This window comes from Scardinius erythrophthalmus (assembly GCF_964197995.2).
Source record: "Scardinius erythrophthalmus genome assembly, chromosome: 1".
In the NCBI taxonomy this organism is placed as follows: Eukaryota; Metazoa; Chordata; class Actinopteri; order Cypriniformes; family Leuciscidae; genus Scardinius; species Scardinius erythrophthalmus.
In genome coordinates, this window is record NC_138221.1 from 9,375,560 (window position 1) to 9,397,985 (window position 22,426).

Sequence of the window (22,426 nt, forward strand, 5' to 3'; positions counted from 1 at the left end):
TCGTCTACCCTGGTTTCTCCTGGACAACTTGCTCGTCAGCGCGTGTGCGCTCGGTTCATGTGTTTGTGACTCCTGCTTTCCAGCAGATATTGTTTATGTGATCGCTGGGTTGCTGGTGAAGTATGGAAGTGGAGTGAATATCCACCCAGTTTTGGTGGCCAATTCTTAACCTCAGCATGGTTTGATGCATGATTCTCAGGTTTATTAATTAAATGTTTTTCTTCTGTAACTTTTATTTAAGTTTTGGTTGTTGTTTTTATTTGTTTTGTTTATTTGGAGACCATTTTGTTAATTTTGTTTCTCGTTATAGGAGCCGATGCTTCAGGGCCGGCCGCTCATAGGCCCTCGTGTGCGGTGGTGGGATTCTGTCACGGAGTGCTGTGTGTTCATGCTTGACCTTATTGGTGTGTGTGTGTGTGTGTGTGTGTGTGTGTGTGTGTTGTGGCGAGACCTGTGCACAGGGTGGTATAGGAGTCTTGCGCTCATTAAACTAGTTTCCCTGCCATTGGTAAGCCTCGGCCTCCTTTTCATGTGTGGTTTCTTTATTGTTTGTATGTGTAACCTGCTCCTTCAGTCTTTTAATGTTTTAAGATTATGGATTTTATTGTATTTTAAAATACAGATTTTAATGTCATGCAGGAAACTGCTAAAATAAAGAAGTGAGACTAACAGTAATTCTCTCGTGTGCAAAAGTAGCCAATAAACTCTTCAGAGCAGATGTGTGTGAGACGGTGGGGTTCACAGTTTATGCACTTTCACACACACTTAAAGCAACACTTCAATGTGTCATCGTGTCACTAAACAGCAACTCTAGCAGGATTTAAACACTCATTTGATCAGAATAGAGGAAGTTACAAAACAGAGGAGGAGCTGATGATGTTTAAAGGAAGAGCTGTAACTATATATAATGAAGAGAAAGACTGACAGAAACACATAATGGCTGATAAGTGTGATCTGTGTCTGCTGGGACTGATCATTCTCTCTTCACTTCTCACAGGTAAAGGAATCTATATTTTCTTTAAAGACATTTGCTTTACTGTTTTCCACTCCCTCTGTCTACCACAATGACCATCTGTAGTTCCTAAAGCAGGGCTCTCAAGTTTTGAAGACAGGCAAGTGTGACAAGGGTGCTGGACGGGTCACGGGAATGGGGTGTTTCCTTAATAATATTATTATTAGTGTTTTTGTTGTTGTTATTAATAATTGCTCAAATACCAAATACAAAGTATTTATTCAATTTCCACGCGCGTGTGTGTGTGTGTGTGTGTGTGTGTGTGTGTGTGTGTGTGAGAGAGAGAGAGAGAGAGAGAGATTATGACTGGTGTTGTTTATTGAAAGTGTTTGTTGCCTTTTTGGACTTGTTGCCTTCCACCTGCACTGTTTCCTCTAATGGATCTACCCTTTTCGCCACCTTCTCTGGGACAGCATCCTCTAACCTGGCCTTTTTAGGGGACTTTCCTCTCAGGGCGAATGAGAGGATGCTTAATTGCTTTTTACCTGACATCTTTGAAAGACAGATGCAATGATTAATGCATCCATGGCCAGGATTTAATTATAAAATATGACATGATGTGTGACGCTCTTGTGTTCCTTCCCCTACTCCCCACTGACACCTGCTGATTGTTGACTCTGTCTGGGACCTGATCAAGGTTGACTCCATGGCAACTGCTGTGTATCGCTATGACATCCTGCGGACTGAGGCATCTAGATTAGGATGTCAGGCGTAGCGACTCTCCAGGCCTACACATACACAAACTCTTACATATACACAGATATGCAATCACCCTCCCCATCCCCCCATCCCTCGCCTTCGACGCTTTGTACCCCCAGTCTGACAGGCGGGTCTGACCAGCGCCGTAATGGCTGCAGGACCGGATGGCTGCTTGCCAATGCTGGGTTACCTCCATTCCCCACTCCCCTCCCCTGTTGCAAGTCTTGTGTGTTCATGTTGTGTACTGATTATGTGCTAATGTTGCTGAGGTGTTTTTTACTGTTCCCAAACTGTACTCCTTACAGGAGCATAGTCTGGGGGTTGCCTTTTTTCTCCTCACCTCTCCTAATGTTATGCTGTATTTTTCTCCTCAAACGAATTTCCCCATTGTGGGATAAATAAAGGTTTTCTAATTCTAATTCTAATGATTTTAAAAGTGTCCTATAACATCGACTATGCAATACACTTTAATTTATTTAGTGCTAATAAAATGATTAAAGGAATACTCCACCGTGTTTTCATATTAAACTATGTTATTCCCTTAACTAAGACGAGTTGATACATACCTCTCTCGTCTCAGTGCGTGCATTAAATCTCTCTGTCTTGCCGTGAAAGTACGTTAGCACTTAGCTTAGCCCAGTTAATTTAATATGGGCCAAGCAGAGAAGCTACAAAACACCTCCACGTTTTCCCTATTTAAAGACAGTTACTCGCGTAGTGTAACTCGACCTAGGACGGTGACACAAAACAAAACGTTGCGCTTTTATAAGCGTGTAAAAAGGATAACTATATTGTATGGCGGAATACCATTGCAAGTGCTCGGGAGCACTTTGACTCGGCGTAGTAATATCTTCACGGGAGCCGGTGAGAGGATTTTTCACGAGTGAAGATATTACTGCGCCGAGTCAAAGTGCTCCCGAGCACTTGCAATGGTATTCCGCCATACAATATAGTTATCCTTTTTACACGCTTATAAAAGCGCAACGTTTTGTTTTGTGTCACCGTCCTAGGTCGAGTTACACTACGCGAGTAACTGTCTTTAAATAGGGAAAACGTGGAGGTGTTTTGTAGCTTCTCTGCTTGGCCCATATTAAATTAACTGGGCTAAGCTAAGTGCTAACGTACTTTCACGGCAAGACAGAGAGATTTAATGCACGCACTGAGACGAGAGAGGTATGTATCAACTCGTCTTAGTTAAGGGAATAACATAGTTTAATATGAAAACACGGTGGAGTATTCCTTTAAGCCTATTTGAAGAGAGAGATATGTTTATAATGTGACAATATGTCAGTCATCGTGTGATAACAAAAATATGACTAGGCCTAGACTACTTGTTCTGAGCAGGTGTTGTCAGTGAACAGGCTGTAAAACTGTTGGCTAAGTTACAGACACTCACGAAAAACTGATGCTAATTATCTGGGAAACATTCTCTAACAGCAGTCAAGTTGTCACTGTTTGTGTGTGTCAAACAAGTTGTGAATTTGTTGTAACATTAAAACAGGAGATCATCATGACTTACTCTGTGCTCAAAGTGATGCTCGGAGCTCCAGTGGTTTCCTCTATGGGTGAACGAAACTTTGAACGAAGACGCTGTAGCAGAATCACGTTAACAATTCCAGGATGTGCTTTTTTTCATTGGTTGTTGCGTTAAATCTTCCCCAGATACAACAGTGCTATTTTCTGATTGGCTATTGTGTAGCCCCTTTATTTATTTTTTGATTGGCTGATAAGTGGCAGGCTCGGCTAGGGGAGACGCACTTGATTCCTGGCTGCCGGTGTCGTGCCGAAAAGTGATGGTCCGCCGAAAATTTATTGTGCCCAGTCTCTTTACGTCTACAGCTGGATCAAACCATAGACAGTATATAAACTGGACACAGCGACCCCATAGGTTTCAACGGAGAGAAGTGAAGCAGATTAGAAGCCCTCATTTCCTGATGGCCGAGCGTACTGCGCAGACTCAAACTGAGCTTGACGACGTGGATGTGACGTGAGCAGCCTGCCTGACAGTTGTAAGTTTTCTAGTAGCTGTGCCAAACGAAATCTGAACCATTCCCTTCCGAATCTTGCAGAGACGGAAAGCGTGAGTAGGATCTGTCCATGAGCTAGGAGCAGGAGCAACGTCATGACTCTCTATGGACTTCTCCCTTGACTTTATCGGACTTTATGCCTCCACTTCCCCCCGATTGTCTGTGAGCTTTTCTTCCTGTCTCTATGGTAATTTCCAGAGAGTCGCGTGGTTATGACACAATCGTTAGCCTACTTTTACAAAAACTGCTTCTACGGGGCCATAACGTAAGATACAAGGTAATGGAGCCTTTTATACATTGTCGTGTTTCTTTAGAAATAAACCATGGACAAATGGAGTCTTTAAATGCCTCAGATGTAAAGTTATTCGCTGTCAAAGTGGCGCCAAAATGAATGGGAGTCAATGGGATGCTAACAGCAGGTGAAGGCTTGTTAGCCAATGGCGGCTCCCGGGGGTGGTACGGAAATCGAGCGCTCAATTACCCCCCTGGATCAAACAGACATAACGTGCAAATTACCATCAGTTTATGTCCGTGGTAATAGCAAAGGTATGTCTGTGTGATACTTTAACATTTCTTTTAACATAATAATAACAATTGTGGCCAAATAAGTGTTTGCAGTTTATAGCTTAATCAGGTATGACATTTACATGATTATAGGAAATAATAGAAGCCTGTTGTTGCCGATAGAAATGTTTGTATTTGGAAAACGGACTGTAGCCTATAATAACATGACTTACTGCTGAGCTATATATAAAACAAAAGACATGTTCTCTTTTGCAATTATCCTTATGACTCTGCATTATTTTACCTGCTGTGTACCAACCAATCCAGCCCTCTTTACCTGTTAAAATACCTTCAAATGTCGAAAACAACCCATAAGATGCAGTATTATACTTACAACAAAATGTTGAAGCCTCTACTTATTGCAATAAATAATGCAATCAATTTTCGGCAGACCATCACTTTTCGGCACGACACCTGTCCCATAGTGAGATCGACACGGCGCTGCGGCATTAATAGTTTTTCCACGTGAGAAATACAATGTATGGTGGGAGTGCGTGACAAAAGACCGAAATGAGTGACTGTCACGCTCAATGCGTGACACTTGAGAGCCCTGCTAAAGGCACAGAGGGGCTGATAGTGATCACTGTAGGCCAAGATGTGTGTACTTCAGGGGTCGATGAATTGTCACACATTTAGTACTGTGGGGGAAGTTGTAATTATCTGATTGGTCAGTTTGAACGTCTCACATTTGGGTTTTAGTCACATGGTCAGGGAAAGGATAAAAGAAAATTGTAACTGTTGCTCTGTCTCTTTTATTCTCTGGGTCCCTTTCTTGGGACTCTCTCTCTCTCTCTCTCCCTCCCTCTCTCTCTCTCTCTCTCTCTCTCTCTCTCTCTCTCTCTCTCTCTCTCTCTCTCTGGTAACATTTACATATATGCTGGGTACAATTAATGGTATAAGTTATCATCTCATACATCTATTTTGTAACTATTTTAAGTATAACTATAACCATGTTGTCAATAAACCCTTTCAATTACAAATAATGTGTTAACTAGTTTTGATTTGGACAAGAAATGTACAGTTTTCTACCATCTTGCTGACAATGTTTCTTTAGTCATTCGTCAGTCTTGCAGGAAATCCACCCTTACAACATTTAGTGGAATTAGTCTGGAAAGAGTTCATTTGAACATGCTCAGTTTATTCTTGCACACATTCACGTTGTGATCTCAGAGTTGTGTATTGATACACACAGATAATACTGTATTATTCCTGATACTGGACATAGTGTCACTCAAACATCTGATGATGAAGAATTATCTTCATATTAAGAGTGTGTCAGTGATTTGAACAGCTCTCTGATAAAGACTAATAGTTTATTCTGGAGAGTGTGTTGTTTGCTTTAAGTCAGGGTAATGCTGTTTGTGGAGTTGTTTAATCCTCCTCTCCTGAGATCCTCAGAGACTTAATGTATTATTTTATCTTCAGTTGATTTAATCTAATGCTGAGTTCACACTGCACGATTTTAGCCCCGATTTTGTTACTGTCAAAATGTGACAGTTTTTTTACAGCAGTTTTTTACAGTGTGCTCAGTAACAAATGACCACATTTTGACAGTAACATGCTGTTTTCCATTAAAACAGCAATATAACGTAGAAACAAATGCATTCTGGGAGATATTTGTCTTTTTTAAAACACACCCTATACCCTCATTCACTATTCCCTACATTAGTTCACTAATATAGTCCACTTGACTGAGTGAATAAAAACAAGTGAGTTAATTCAGACACTGATGAACACCTGCTGTTAACAAGCAGAATCACTGAAGGAAAGAGGAACAAGAAGAACAGAAAAAATATGAAATCAACTGAAGATAAATACATTAAATCTGAGAAGATCTCAGCAGAGGAGGATTAAACAACTCCACAAACAGCATTACCAGCTTCACTTATTACTAACCAGACTGACTTTATTTCTGTCAGACGTCTACAGGCGTTATTATTAAAAGGTGGCAGAGGTTTAGATCATTTGATGTCACCATGATGGTGATCAGTGTTTGCTTTAGTTGGGCTCTGGACCCTTGACTTTTGAACATTAGTTTGTCTTTGACTGCGATAGCTTTGTCTTTAAATACATTTGCTATTGCAAAAAAGCTGAAAGAAAACAGGATCAGATGACAATGGCTGTTTGTTAATGGTCACAATCATCATCTAGTGGCACGGATCTCATTTATTGTCTAATGTATTTTATCAGCGCAATATTTTACATTGTGTATTTTAGTCTTCTGCTTTTAATGCTGGTATGTTTTATGTTTTCATTTATTAACATATATCACAATGATCACTGAGATAAACTGTGTTTCAGGTATCAGTGGAGTGAAGGAGAATGTGTTCATCAGTTCTGGTGAAAATGTGCGTCTGTCCTGTAATAAAGCTCTTTCTGACTGCAAATCAACTACATGGACCTACTATAACAGCTTCAGACATCCAGAAGCAGTTGAACTGATTACTTTAGGGATAAAGAAGAACGACACAGAGAGACATGAGAGACTGAGTCTGGAGTCTGACTGCTCTCTGAACATCAAGGACGTCACAGGAGAAGATTATGGATCTTACACCTGCAGACAATATGTGAATGATAGACAACAAGGAACTGATGATTATGTTTATCTGCATGTTCTTCATGGTAAGTTTATGATTATGTGGTCAATTTAAAATTCTCCCTTTAAACTCTGATGATGATTGAAGAGTCTGTGATTTATGTCTTGTGTTCAGTTTCAGTGTCTCCATCATCATCATCATCATCATCATCCTCATCCTCATCTTCATCCTCACAGACTGAGATCAGTCCAGGCCGCTCTGTGACTCTCTCCTGTCAGTTGTATTTTTATACTTGGCTCTCCTGTGATTATTTGGTCAGTTCTGAGGGACTTAAGCTGTTGTGGGTGAATCAGGCTGGCGTTGATCTGAAGACAGACTCCAGATATCAGATATTATCACCATCAGATCAATTTCACTGTATCATCATCACTCTGACTACAACACTCCTGAATGAAGATAACAACAGAGAGTGGAGATGTCAGCTTACTCTCAGAAATCAAGTCAAGACCTCAGTCAGATACACTGTCAAGTATTCAGGTGAGAAAACAGTGTTAGAAGAGCCTCATAATGTCAGTAACACTAAGGTCTATCAGTATCACTGAACCAGAACAAACTGAGGGAACAAAAGCTTCTTTGACTCTCACAGAAGAGTAACTCAAAGCATTGCTTCAAACTAATGAACTGCAGTCAAGTAACAGTCCAAAACGTGATGCTGGAAATAATAAAGGAATTGAAACTTGACAGCAAAAATATTAACTTTTTATGTAATGTGATGATCAAAGTTAAAATATGAATGTCATATTGTACAGTATTAATGATCTGAACTAACATTCATCTTCACAGCTCAAGCTGATTCAACGACAGCAGTGAATCCAGTCCACATCACACACTCTCAGGATCCCTCAACTATAAACACACACGTTTCTAAAGGTACATCATCACTGTCTTTCTCACATCAGTGCTTTTCAGTGCATAATGCTAGAGTTATCTTCAGTGTTAACTCATCAAAATATGACTGTCATATTCTACAGTATGATTGTCACATTGAGTTGTTGTTTTAGTTTCATTTCATGGACTTTTATGGTGTGTCCCAATTAGCGTACTTATGCATATTCTAGGACATGTTTAGTATAAACAGTGAGAGTAGTGTGTTCATATAACACTCCGGTTCTTTCACTCGATTCTCCCAGAAAGCGTCACATGAAGACGATATGTTGAGCTCATCCATGCAGCGCATTCACTGTAGATCCATGAAAAACACCAAACAGACATAAAACACTGCTCATCCACTCACAAAATTATCAAAAAACATACATGTAAAAGTAAACAAATATACAAAAAAAGAGAGAAACACAAAATAAGCCGTACACTCGTAATGCTCAGCAACAAGTTTAACATGTAAAACTTCAGTTATTCATCAAGTCTGGGTGTCTTATGACCTCAATATGAAATAAACTGATTTAAATATCTTTTTTAAAATATATATTTTTGACCCTAAAGAAAAATAGTTATCTCTGCCTACATTTAGTTTCTGTCTGACTGGAGAAAGTTTGTCCTGCAATTCACCTCAACAGAGAAAATGGCCAACTTCACTTATTTTTTACTTCTAATGATCAATTCACCTTCTTATACTACGCCCTAAAAGTGTGTTCTCTTTTTGGGAAGAAAATATGCTTACTTTTGAGTGTGTAGCAGAAGAGTAGACAAGCTTTGGGACAAACTATCACGTCATTGCGTCTTTGACAGTTGCTCTCTGTTCATTCTGTCACAGTAAACTGACCTGTCAATCATCTTGTCACAGTTAAAATCCTCCACATTTAATTTCCTACTCTATCAGACAGAAATGAAGAATCATGTTGATCTGCAGTCGCGGGTCTTTCATGACGAGACTCTCCTCATATTAATTAATAACATTGAATAAATGTTTTTATATCAGGATATACTTTGATTCGTCCCTCAAACCTTTATCTAAACCTCTCACCGTCAGTTGCGCATATCCGCCATGTTTTGTAGGTTTTTTTTTAACACTTTTTACTCGTGTTTGTAGTTCCTCCTCCAAAGTGCAATGGGTTGTGGGTAATATTAGCTGTTATAGTGAGCGCGGATCCACACTTCAAAATCCACCAGAAATAGTAGACCATCCGGAGACTTCTGGCACACTCTTCAACATACTGTGCTTTGGGACACACTTACTTTAATCTCACACACTGTTTAGGAAGGATAGTATGGACATTGAGACGCAGGGCAAGGCTGTGTTTACGTCCACTGTTTATGCTCATCCCTCGCTAATGTTGCACGAGTGTCCTCTACTGGTGAACTCTTGAAATCAGTTTGAATTAAATGCTCTAAGCTCTTGATCACTTGGAATCCAATATGGAGCTGATTATAAATTATACATTTGTTTTACACACCATTATATAGGCCTGTGTGTGTGCTTGAGCTGTTGGAGAAAATATATTTAAAAAATAATCTAAATAAAAGCCTAATATCATACTATATAGAGTTGTGTGGCGTGACATACTTCATGCCGCAATGCATGCTGGGAGCCATGAGTTTTATACTATGGGTGGCTCCCAGCATGCATTGCGTCATGAAGCATGTCACCATTGTCGATGGCTTTTGTCTTTGTATATAATTGTCCCCATTCATCCTTTTCTACAACACCAGGCACAGACTCTCAGGATGATTGGAATAAAAACACACCAGGTACATAATCACAGTGTTTTGTCTTTGTCTATAATTGTCCCCAATCTGCCCTGTCCGTCTCTGACTCTGTGCTCGATCTCTTCTTCAGTCATAGTGATTTCTGTCGCTGCAGTCGCTGTTCTCCTTCTTGCTCTTCTCTGGCTGATCTGCAGAAAAAGAGCTGGTGAGTTTTCAGATTTACTCCTTTACAACAATTAAAAACAGTTCAGATGAGCAAACAAACACATCATGTTCAGACTGTAAGTATCAAAGAAACATGTGGATTATATGAAATTCTCAAACAGAAGTTTATTCCTGCTGAGAAATCCTGTAATGTCAATCTCACAGAGATATCAAGTCAACAATCATTTTTATTATTCATTTTAATGCTTCAACAAAATCTTATTGTTGAAAAAGCTTTTTTCATGTGTGTTTGATCATAAATACTCATATTTCATGAGACACTTGTTTTCAGATAATAAAAGAGGGACTGGCGACTCTGCGGTGAGTTCAGTAATGCAGTGATTTAGATTTGATTACTGTCTTTAAAGCTCAATAAAGTGTCATTCATGCAGTTTAACTGTTTGTTCTGAAGGTCAAAGATGAGAACGATCATAAAGGGACGAATGAGACGATCAACATGTCCATTCCTCCCGCTGCAAGAGCCAATGTGAGTCCACTAAATCATCAAACATTACGTTCACTGTCTGTTCAATAATGTGATTTAAAAGCTTTTGTGTTATTCTACATATTATAGTGAGAGATATGTCTGTTCTGTGTGTTAAACTTGACTCTCTGCACGTTTGCATTGATGTTTAGGAGCAGACAGATGATGTGACTTATTCTGAGGTCACTTCTTCCAATACAAAGCCAGTAAAATCACTCAATGTGAGTAGATATCAGCACATGAGTTTGACTCTCAGATAAATGAAGCTCATGCTCTAATAATAATAATAATAATCGCTGGGGTTCAAACATTGATGGACAGAATCTGTTCTTTCAGGATCATGATGATACAGTGACTTATGCTGCCATCAGAGGAAGAGAAGATCAACCGTAGATGAACTTTACGCCTCTGTGAACAAGAACAAGACCTTCACAAATAAACATTAATGATCCAGATCATGAGCTCATCATATCAGGAGCAGACGGGAAGATTTCATCTCTCCGGTGTTTGGAGGAATTATATATTTGTGTGTGAACGAGCAGATATTTGTTGAATGTCCTGTGAATATGAATGAGATTTATTGTGAATCATCATCTGGTCAGAGCACAGAATCTCATCTATATCATCACAGCTACAGTAAAGTTAGAGACTGAAGCCCTGATGTGTTTTCATACAGGCCAGACTCAATCTAGTGTCTCTCAAGCCTCTTCCATGACTGGAGTCTGTTTATCCGCTGGATTTCTGTCTGAAAACCTTCATCTTCATGCAGAAGCTCATGCTGAAATGATCCTCTTGCTTCAGCTTGTATATCAGCTGTTTCTTCTACAGAGAGACGTCCGTCTGAGAATTACATCAGTGTCTGCTCACATTATATTGTCATAAAATATCCTAAAATTTGACTTTGCAGTGTGTATATGTCACAAAATGAAATGCTAGCTATTTCTTTTTCTTTTTCACATGTGACAATAAAAAGGAAAGTTGTTAAAATAAAAGTTGTTGTCTCTTCAATTCCTGTAAAAACAGACGTAACTAAAGTTGCTCCTTTTAAAAACCCTCTATTTGAAAACCCACCAGCCGCCACTGGAAAACAGAAGTACGTTTGGCTATTTGAGGAAAAAAATATTACTGATTTTCAATTAAAAAAATAAATAAAAATAGAGGGGACCTAGGATGATAACAGCACTAAACACTAGACAAGAGAGTCCATTACCACACTCTGAGCTACAAGGAAACACTGAACATTTCGACACCATGTTTCACTTCCTCAAATCTGCTTCACAGCTTTATCAGCGCTTTAACCTGTTCTGAGAACAGAGCTATTCTCTGAACGTGTTCAAATCATCCTGCAAAATCACCATCATCTGGAAATCACACTGAATGCTGCACTTGAAGTCCATTTCAGAGTCTTGCATATCTGAGCTTTCTCTATTCTCCTGAGTAACTCTCTCAGTTAAATGATCTATAAGAGATCATCTGAGGTTTTGCATATGTGATAGTCCTATTTCTCTTTATTTTGCAGATTTTAAACACACATAAACACTAACATTGTACATGAAGCATTGGCTTTATCACATTTGCTGTCGATGAATAAATGATGTTACTGCCATGATGGTGTTGTTCCAGCATCTACCAGCAGAGGGTTGATGAGACTATTCAGTCAATTCCTGACCCAATCCCAGAGGAAAACAGTGAGGATCAGGCACTCTTTTAAAAAGACACATTTCCAGCTATACTTTTGGACTCTGGACACTATATATCTCACAGAAAGGTGCTTGTATCCAGAGTGTTTAATGTACAAGGGCAGCATGAATGTTCTTCCACAGCTCATCAACAAAATTATCGCCGCAAAAATATTATCAATTAAAAAATCATAAACTTTATTTGTTTTAATCACACGCTCAAACACAATACAACAATGTGTGCGGTAAAGTGAATCTTCTGAAACAGATCTTCACACAAACCAGGAAGTGACATCATGGCCTAAATGTGCTTGAATTATGTAAGATTCTGTTTCATAGATGATTTCAGTTTATTGACAATAAGAAAAGTATACGTTTAGTCATGTTTGATGATTGATTAATCTCTCACTGAACTCTACACATGCTCTGTTCTGCTAGTTTCCCTGTAGCTCTGATTACAAGATCTGCCTTCATACGACTGGTTCAGGGTTTAAGGCCACGCGATCCAGTTTGGTTCAGAAACCCTTTAACAATGAAAACAAATGTTTATTAATGCTGTAATATATGTGTTCCACAGCCTATACAAGGCGTCTTAAACAAGGCTCCTGGATATATAGACTTCCTGGATCTTACTGTTGGGCCCTGTGTGAATATGAAGGCCCCAAAACCTCTTAGAAATATTTTGTCCCATCCTGTTGAAGCACTGATTGAGTGATTACATGAGACATGATACATTTCAGCAAGTTGTAGGCTACTGTATCTTCCAACATAGTTCATTTGAGTTTATTTACTATTAACTAAAGAAGAGCTTTAGATCATTTCACGTGCCGCTTGAACCGAGGTGCTACTACGATCTCAGATCGTCGATCTGTCATGTCATATTTAAGAGCGCCAAAACGGTATTTATTGTTTGAATTTTGTAATAAAATTGGCATAATTTGAAAGCTGAGACTTTGTTTCATATCAAAAGTAACATGCCTTGTCTTGTCGATCGTTGTCAGTGGCCTCTTTGCTTCGGTATTTTTCATTGCGTGAAACAAAACTGCGGGAGGTTGGGGGGCCCTTTGGAGATAACTGGCCCCAGGGCCTTTACAAGTCATAATCCGTCCCTGCTCCAGGACCAGATCAGATTTTCTGTCCAATCAAATGCTCTCTAGAATCTGAAGCTCCGCCCCCTACATTATAAATAGACACTGAAGCTGCGGCTGAAATCGGTCACTTGTTCACACATTTACTATAGTTTCTACATGGTGAATGGCACATAGTGCACTATATAGGGGACAGGGAACCATTCAGACAGTGTAAATGCTTTCCATTGGGGCGAATGAAGTCTGGTCACCCAGGGAACTGATAAGAATGTAAATGTGTACCTTGAAATGCAATGTAAGTCGCTTTGGATAAAAGACAGAAATGTAAAATGGTTTGGCATTAGTGTCACGAGAACCGACTGTGGTTTAAGTCATGAGTTGAAAAATGCTGCTTTGCTTAGTGGATCTGAGTGAGCTTTAATATAAGCGAAACTCTATTGGCTATTTAATAAAAGGGGAGGAGCTGCCCGATATGCCCCGCCCCCTTTTCCTGTTTCAGTGGAAATTACATCAACACACTGAATAATGCTGTGTGTTTCAAGGCACTTCAGTGGGACTTTACATCTCAAATCTTTATAAACAAGTGTGTACTTTTTAAGTCTGAATAGTTTAAGGATTTGCAGATGTGGAATTACTGGACTTTTCACACAGAAAATGAAATGTTCAAGTATCTTGAACCGTATCTTCAAGTATCTTATCCAGACATGTATCTTTATCTGGTTGATGCACGAGTAAAAGCATATATAATTATTTTCTTAGCGGAAGAGTTGGGAACATTTGTTTGTAGATTGTATACGACATTTGTCTTGCGCTTTGTGGAGTTGAACTTACACCCCTAGCATTAAACATTTAAAACCTTTAAGTCATCCTTTAAAAACTCATCAAATCAGTCATATTTATTTTGAATAAATCTCAAATCCAAACAGTAATCGTAAACAAAAAAAGATAAATAAGTAAAAGAAAGTTCAGAGATCCAAGATACACAAATAGTTAAAATGACCTTAAAATGAATCATTGAATCATATTACACAACATAACGCTTTTGGACTTTCTCAGTTTGTGTAAATCTACTCAGGGTCCAGAGTATTTATTATTCCCACATTCATTTCCCACATGCCTACAATTACGTGGTTTTGTTGCATTAATACAGTGTATATTTTTCTACTTGATTTACTCTGAAAGAATGGAAATGAAATGTGACAACATGCCCCATAGGTGGAGTACATTATAACATGACCATATTACAGATTAAAATGCTATCTGATCTAATCAAACAATATACAAGACAAACTAAAATATTTTCTCAATAAAATACAATTATTCACTTTTTCATATAAAATAATGGCATTTTCAAAAAATGAAAAATTAAATAATTTTTGAGTTTGACAATGAACACACCGGAAAACACAGCTCAACATAGTTAAAAAAAAAAACATAAAAATTATTAATAATTTCTAATAATTGACTTAACCTTTTTATCATGTTTTTTTTTTTCAATAGAATTCAAGTATAGAATGGAATATCATAGTTCTAATAGGGGCTCATTGTAACATATAGTGTGACAACATGCCCCGCCTGAGCAACTGGGATTCAAACCTGGCGAGTGTCTTCTGAAGTATTTAAAACAAGTGTGTGACAACCAGGGACGTCGTTAGGCCTATTTTAGGGGGGCTGAAGCTACCCCAAAATGTTCCTAAGCCCCCCTAAATTATAATAAGAACAACAATAACAATTCGATTTATCAATAACCGTATCCTCATTCATATTTAGACGCAACAAATATATACAGTATCCAGCTACAAAAAATAGCCGAAAAGTCGGAAGTTGGACCTGCCAACTCACGCATTCACCGAGACACACGCAATTGACACTTTCACACGCTCCACACATCCATTTTCTCACGCACAGAAAAATCGCGAAGCAAAGAGGACACGGAGACCAACAGACTAGACAGAGCAGGTTACTTTATGATATAAAAGAATCAATTTTATTACTAAATTCAAACAATAAATACCGTTTTGGCGCTTGTACGTGACAGATCCCTAGCGCACGTGAACCGATCATCTCCCAGATAGCATGTATAATCGGCCCGAGGTCGGCTGCCCCGCGGCGCCTGCGGCTCAGACTCGGCATCGGCGTGTGTTAACCGGGCCGACTGTGGCCCGCAGCTCGCTCTGGCACATGCATTTTTGTTACGGCTGTAAAGCACTGGGCCGATTCATGTTCACCGTAACTGGTCGGCTCTGCTGTATGATCTGGACCACTTCTGGAAATGACTCGGCTTAGGTTAAATCAAGGATGGTTTTAATTTAGCAATAATTAACATAAAAATATTTTAAAATTGACGTAAATTCCTGACTGTATCTTAGGATGTTATACTAGTCGAATGTCGTGACTTCCAAAACAAAATATCTGCGGTAAATAATAATAATAATAATAATAATAATAATAATAGTGTAATTTTGCACAGAGCATTCTTTAATATTTATAACCATAGCAAAAATATTTAGTTGTCATGAAGATCATTCTTTACGTGTATTTTAAACATGATATCTATGGGATGGGTAGCCTATGCATAACGTCTTGTTAGCAACATGAGTCTAAAATTAATTTTACTGGCTATTTCAAATGTTTACCAGCAGTGACGGTTAAACTTTGGGCGCTCGGCTCAGATGCGTTTACCAGTATGAAGCCGATTTCAACAGTTGCTGCAGCAAGCGTCAGCACGCAAGACGTGTGCACAACTTTCGGTGAGATAAAACTCAACGCCTGACTTAAAATCACCCCCTTTCGATCCTGCGCCATTACGGTGAACTTGAGGTAAGTCTTGTGTTCAATTTCCTTAAAAAGCATCAACATTTCAACAATAAATTCTTATTTGAGTAAAGTAACGTTAGTGCAAGTGGGAGTAACAGTTAATATGAAAGCTACTTTTATGGCGCGAACGAAGCTAACATTGACTAACTTAGCTGCGCTGTTTTTGCGCTAGCAGCTCATATTTTCGTTCTGCTAGCTTGGCAAAGAATTAGTCGCTAGGCTAGACACCGTTTTTATTGAATACAATTTACGTGAATAATATTTACGAGCACAGTCTGTGATCTGTGGAAGTGGAACAAATGTTAGCTGGCTTAAGGCCAATTCATACCGCACAGAGAAACGCCAACAAACACGTTTTGTCATAAAGTATGTGGACATTTTGATCCTGTAAGAAATATTTATTTTAATATGTAAATAGAGGAATGATGTGGGACTTTGGACGAGAAGAAAGTCGTGTCTGAAAGCTGCAATCTTTTACTTGTATTGCTAAAATGAATGAATATCTCGTGTTTTTCCGTGGGTGCTTGAGTTTGTCGGTGTCTGTTGGGGCAGTGTGAACATGACACCTATTTTTCATAACATTCTGAATACAACGGCCAACTTTTGGTGACTTTTTTTTGTTGGTGTTTGCTGGCGTTTGTCTGCGGTGTGAATTGGCCTCTAGATGTACTTATGGCGCAAACTGAAATCGCACTTTATAGCTAACATCAACATTACCTTTGGCTAAATGTGGTCTGTACAGGCAGGTTTTTAGCTAACGTTACCTTCATTAGGGCTGGGCAATATGGCTGAAAACTGTATCATGATATAGTCTAAGCGTTTCATATCTATCGATAATTATTGATATTTTTATTTATTTATTTAAAATAAGGACCAGGAGAAAAATATAATTACTTTATGACAGTATATTTACATTTAACATTTTTTATTTTAAACTTAACCTTCCTCTGATTATAATCCCCTCAGTTATAAAGGCGGAAATGTCAACACAACCATGGAAAACAACACCATGGAAGACAAAAAACAGGTCTTCTCGGGAGGCTGTGCCTAAAGGTAGGAATTCTACAAAGTGATCTCTCTCGGTTTACTCTGACATATCTACGTACAATGTTTTGCTACTAATCTGTTATGCCTGCTTTTTCTTGTGTCTTACAGCAATTGCTAAGGAGATCCTCATCCAGCTTGATTCTATCAGAGAGCAGCAGTTGCTCATCCTGATGCAGCTCCTACAAATCTCCAGCAGTTCCAGACTTCATGCCAGACCCAACACATTTTGGGCTCCCACTTTCAACTATTGAGGAGCTACAATGTTTGGAGGAGACATTAAAGAATCCAGAGGAGAAGAAGAATTTGGTGAGTTAAATTATGCATTAATCAGATCATTCCTAAAAGTCAGTCCCCACTCTCACTCATGCTATATTCCTTAAATAACTAACGAGTTACATGTTTTTGTTTCAGACTGTTTTCCTTGGAATGGTCGGAGGCATGACTCTTAAAAACACTGTGGGGCAGGTCCTGAAAAGAGCAATGAACACTTCGCTGGCGAGACTCATTAAAAGTGTGGTTCTGGGTGAGTGTCAGTGCTGGATAACTGCACTGTGGTGACATCCCAGGGCTTTACAGTTCAAAATTTTTTTTTTTTTTTTTTTTACTGGGTGTGACAGTGACAAAGTATTTAGGAGCACCAGTGCGACTGACCTGATCAGGGTTTTTGGGTGCACCCTCCATTGAAACTAGGGCTGTAACGATTCATTGATTAAAGTCGAGTACTCGATTAAAAAAAAATCCTCAATTGCAATTTACCCGTGTTGAGTAACCTGCAAAATACTGGAAGTGGGGCATTCCACAGACGAGAATCCATGAACCACATTATTACACCATTTTCTAAGGATACGCGATCTATTTAAAACCATTTACAATCATAATATAGCATAATGCTATCATGAAATCACAAAGGCTGTGATTTAGTTAAGAATGCTCCGGCATCGCCTTATAATGGGTAGGTTAATTTGTCATTGATCAGAAGGTGCTCCTAAATTTTTGACTGTGCTCCTAAACTTTTTAAATTAAAAAGAAATGTAGGCTAAGTGTAGAGCTCTGCATCCAAATTAAGTTTTGGTAGTTGCTGAGTAACATCACGTGGTCATGCTGCCCTCTTCTATCTTGTGTTTTTCTCAGATGCAGTCCGCCGAAATGCCCTGACCAAAGATTCTACAGAAGAGGAAACAGAGCTGCTCATCACCAGGTGTCTGTGGCTAGCCTCTGATAGGGATGGTGGCCGAAGCAAGAGGGCGAACAGGCAGACAACGTAGACAACTCAAAAACGCGGTGGGCCAGAATTAAATGTTTCAAAGTTAAAAATGTTGATATTGGCAAATGGTATTTGAACTCCTTGATTCTACATTAATGCTGTGATATTATTTCTATTCTATTAAAATCTGTTATTAATAAGTGTGTGTGCGTAGACAACTCAAACGCAGTGGGCCAGAATTAAATGTTTTAAAGTTAAAAATGTTGATATTGGAAAATGGTATTTGAACTCCTTGATTCTACATTAATGCTGTGATATTATTTCTATTCTATTCAAATCTGTTATTAAAAAGTTTGTGTGTTTATCCTATTTTTGTAGTGTGGTCCAATAAAAAATGCATTAAACATGAAACCTGTCTTCCTTGTGCTGTTTTACTTTGTTTATCTTGCATAAATAACGGCTGCTAAGCAATTTTAGTATTAACTTGACATGAATGGAAATCAATAAAGTTCCCAAATAAGGAACGGGATTGGAGGCGATCTTACGTCCTCTCACTCGGGGTTCCGCAATCGGGCCGCGTTAAAACCGAGCGCTCAGCCGAGTGTCTTTAGCCTTAATCGGGCCGCGTTAAAACCGAGCGCTCGCAGAGCAATCGGACCTAGATTCATGCCGAGGATCGGCCGATTGTTTTAGCCTTCATCGGGCCGCTTTCGGCCCGCGCAATTTTTGCTAGCTGGGCTCTAGGCTACTAGCTAGTAAAAAAACACGAACACTGTTGAAAGATACAGTAGTAGGCTACAACTAGGCTACCGAAATGTATATTCCTCATACATAATATCGATCAATCAGTGTTTTTTATCAGCGTGAAGAGGTCAATAACATAGCTGGAGAACAATTGTCACATTTACCTCAGGAAAGCCATTTAATGAACATAATATAGGCTAGCACGTAGTTGGCAAGAAAAAAAGAGCTATAGAGAGTATTTTGCTAATTCTAAATATGTGTTCTATATTACATATTTATTATATTTTTACTTATATCATTAAATAAAGTTGTTGTTGTTATTATAATAAAAAAACGCATTATATTTAATTTGAGTTATTTTTAACCTTAAATAATACTACCAGCTGATAGATGTCTGTATGTTTACAGCATTACGTGAGTTTTTATCTTGAGAAAAATTAACGCCTATCGAGTTATTTATCCAAATGAGTCAATATTAAATCAAATAACAATAATTGAATTGAATTGAAATAATAAAAAAAGCGTAGCTTACCAGAAATTGTACCATGCACCATAAAATTTACATATTATTTTACACTTATGCTATAAAGCCTGAAATGGGCACTTTTTGTGACAGCAACCCTATAATTTTTGATCAAAGATATGGCTTAACTTCAGAATTTGAACTAAAATCAGTATTGTTATGATTGCTCTGAACATTCCTGACTACGTTCAACAAACATTAAATTACTTATTCATAAACTTAAATGTTTTTTTTATATATAAAAATATAGGTGTGACGGGGTTGAGACTAGGGTAACAGGGTTGAAGATGGTAACAGGGTTGAAGAGACAAATACAGCTAAACATATACAGTACATAGTTGTTTTTTACTCAAATTCACTGTAAGATTTTCTATAAACGCAAGTTACAAATACCCTGGGGGCTAAGCCCCCCGTCTTCCAATCCTAGTGACGTCCCTGGTGACAACTAACCCCACGTTAGTGTGTGTGCTCTCCTCTATACTTCTAGAAGTTTGTTTAAAGTGTAACCTGAAGAAATCCTGATAGTGAGCGTGGAATTACTGTAATGATCACTTGTGGGAGTGATCATTAACTCCACCCTCTTACTACACTAACCAGGAAAACACTCGTTATGCCTCTTTTCTGTCAAACTGACTCTTTGTGTCCAGACAAAAGAAATAAAGAATCAGCGATCAGTGGAGAATGAAGAAAAGAGCTTTCAAGAAGGATTTATGATACGTTTGTTTCTGAACAGAGCAGATCTTAGTGAGATCTAATGAGCAATCCAGACATTATGCAGATGAGCGAGAGAGACTCAGTCCTCAGAGCCCAGCAGAACCAGGAGAACCAGGAGAACCAGGAGCCGGACGGTGGCGATGAGGAGGCCACGCTGAGAAGAGAGAGTTTCTGCGTGAGAGTTGCGCTGTGGTTTTGCTGCATAGGCACTGCACTCAACACAGTGTCACTTTTGTTGTTCATACTGTCACTATCCAAACAATTTATGAATAATTAATTAACTCTTTGTGTGACAGTTGTGACAGTAAATTCAGACAGAGAAAGATATATATTTTATATTATACACAGATAATGGACAAATGTCTGGCTCAGGTCTTTTTATTATTGCAAATGAAAGGTTACAGACATTAACAGTGAGTACAAAATAAATAAATATTTTTCACCACAGTCGCTAGGTGTCACTAGTGAGCAATGCTGAATGAAGCTTCGAGTAATGACCCTTTGGGTGAGCAATGGGCTGCGAGGTCTCAGCGGTTCTTCAGGAAGCCTCATTTTGCCATCACTAGGGAAGGCCCCAGAGCTTCACAAAGCTTCATTTCATCATCACTACTTAGGGACAACAATAAATACAGAATGTGGAGTGAAAGTAGCAACAACGATTACCTTTGAAGTCTCAAACAGAAAACAAAGCCAGTAGCCCACGGAAACAACTGCTCTTCCGGTCTTAAACAGCGCACAGAAATCTAATCGCGTGCACAACTCCGCCCACAGAGAAACGCTCTTAAAGGGGCCATGACACTTTTACATTTCTACAGATAGATAGATAGAGGCGGATCTGATCTATTTTCGCAGGGCTGGAAGAGAGTAAAGCAGAACATTATAATCCATGTGTAGAAACTCTTCCTGAAGACATTTAATATCTGCTTTTCAGACGCTCATGAAGTGTGTGCAGATACTTTCTGTTTCACCAAACTGGAGCTGACGTTAATCATTTCAAAATACCTTAATTTTCTACAAGTTAGTCATGGATAGTGGAAACCTTTTCAGTAACAAAACAATTTTTTCACTAATAATGTAATAATCGTATTTCTGGATTTTAACGTAATGCGGGAAACAGCTAAAAGAAAGAAGAGAGACTAACAGTAATTCAAATAATTTCACACACACTTAAAGCAACACTTTAGTGTCACTATAGCAACTCTAGTTTATAGTCTCAAACAGAAAACAAAGTCAGTAGCCCACGCAAACCACTGCTCTTCCGGTCTTAAAAAGCGCACGGATATCTAATCGCGTGCACAACTCCGCCCACAGAAACGCTCTTAAAGGGTCCATGTCACTTTTACCTTGTCTTACCTTTTCATTAAAGGGGGGGTACAATGGTGTTTCATGTATTCAGAGTTGTTTACAGTGTTAAAGAGATGGATTCTCATGCTTAACATGGGCAAAGTTTAAAAAAAATATTTTGGACGAATAACAGAGAATTTCTGTGCCGAAAATCTTACTTCCGGGTTGGTACAGGTTTCGGCTGTTTTTTTTCGATCGTGGATCTAATGACGTAGATGAGAGTGGAACTCCTTATATGAGCATTTCTCTCGGAAAAGCTCGCCCGTGCACACGTCGACCAGAGGAGAGCGGGACCGCGCACATCAACGCGCTTCAACAGGAAATCATCGGCAGCGCTGCATAGGATTTGTTCAAGAATGTCTCCAAAAAAGTGTGTTTTTGGATGTGAGGGAAAGCTTACCGTGTTCAGCTTTCCAAAGAACCCAGTGTTACAGGAACAGTGGATGCAGTTTGTTTTTCCGGGGCAGCAACGGAGTGTAGCAAGTGCGGTTGTGTGTTCTGGTCATTTCAGTGACGAATGTTTTATTAACAAGGCCTCGACGCTGGATTTGCAAATCGTTTGCAATTAAAATGTGGAGCGGTCCCAGTGATAAAAGACCCCATTCATGTAAGTACAACTGGATCAGATTTCTGTCTTTTGCTGGAAATCAAGCACTACCGCTTGACTCTATAGCTCCGCCTCCAGGAGCTCGGCTTTTTCCGGAGAGAATCGGAAAGCTGTATTTTTCTTTTATAAACATAATAAAACTAAACACTTTTTGGAGATATTAAAGATGCACTACTACTCTATAGGTACTCAAGATTAACATGAGATTAGGTGAAACTGTACATGTTATGTACCCTTTAATAATGTAATAATTGTATTTCTAGATTTTAACGGCATGTGGGAAACTGCTAAAATAAAGAAGTGAGACTAACAGTAATTCTCTTGTGTGCAAAAGTAGCCAATAAACTGTTCAGATCAGATGTGTGTGAGACAGTGTGATTCACTCATTTGATGAGATCAGAGGAAGTTACACAACCAGAGGAGGAGCTGATGATGTTTAAAGGAAGAGCTGTAACTATATATAATGAA

At 38.9% G+C, this 22,426-nt stretch overlaps 1 protein-coding gene across 1 annotated transcript; it reads left to right on the forward strand.

The window, feature by feature from the left end:
• Positions 1 to 710: 710 nt before the first annotated feature.
• On the forward strand, positions 711 to 11,174 carry LOC308700584 (uncharacterized protein). The gene is made up of 10 exons (XM_081382249.1): positions 711 to 997; positions 6,604 to 6,924; positions 7,014 to 7,376; positions 7,683 to 7,769; positions 9,507 to 9,545; positions 9,634 to 9,708; positions 10,000 to 10,028; positions 10,120 to 10,194; positions 10,344 to 10,412; positions 10,528 to 11,174. The coding sequence occupies exons 1-10, from the start codon at positions 937 to 939 to the stop codon at positions 10,582 to 10,584; spliced, it is 1,176 nt and encodes a 391-aa protein (XP_081238375.1). The 5' UTR covers positions 711 to 936; the 3' UTR covers positions 10,585 to 11,174.
• Positions 11,175 to 22,426: the final 11,252 nt, after the last annotated feature.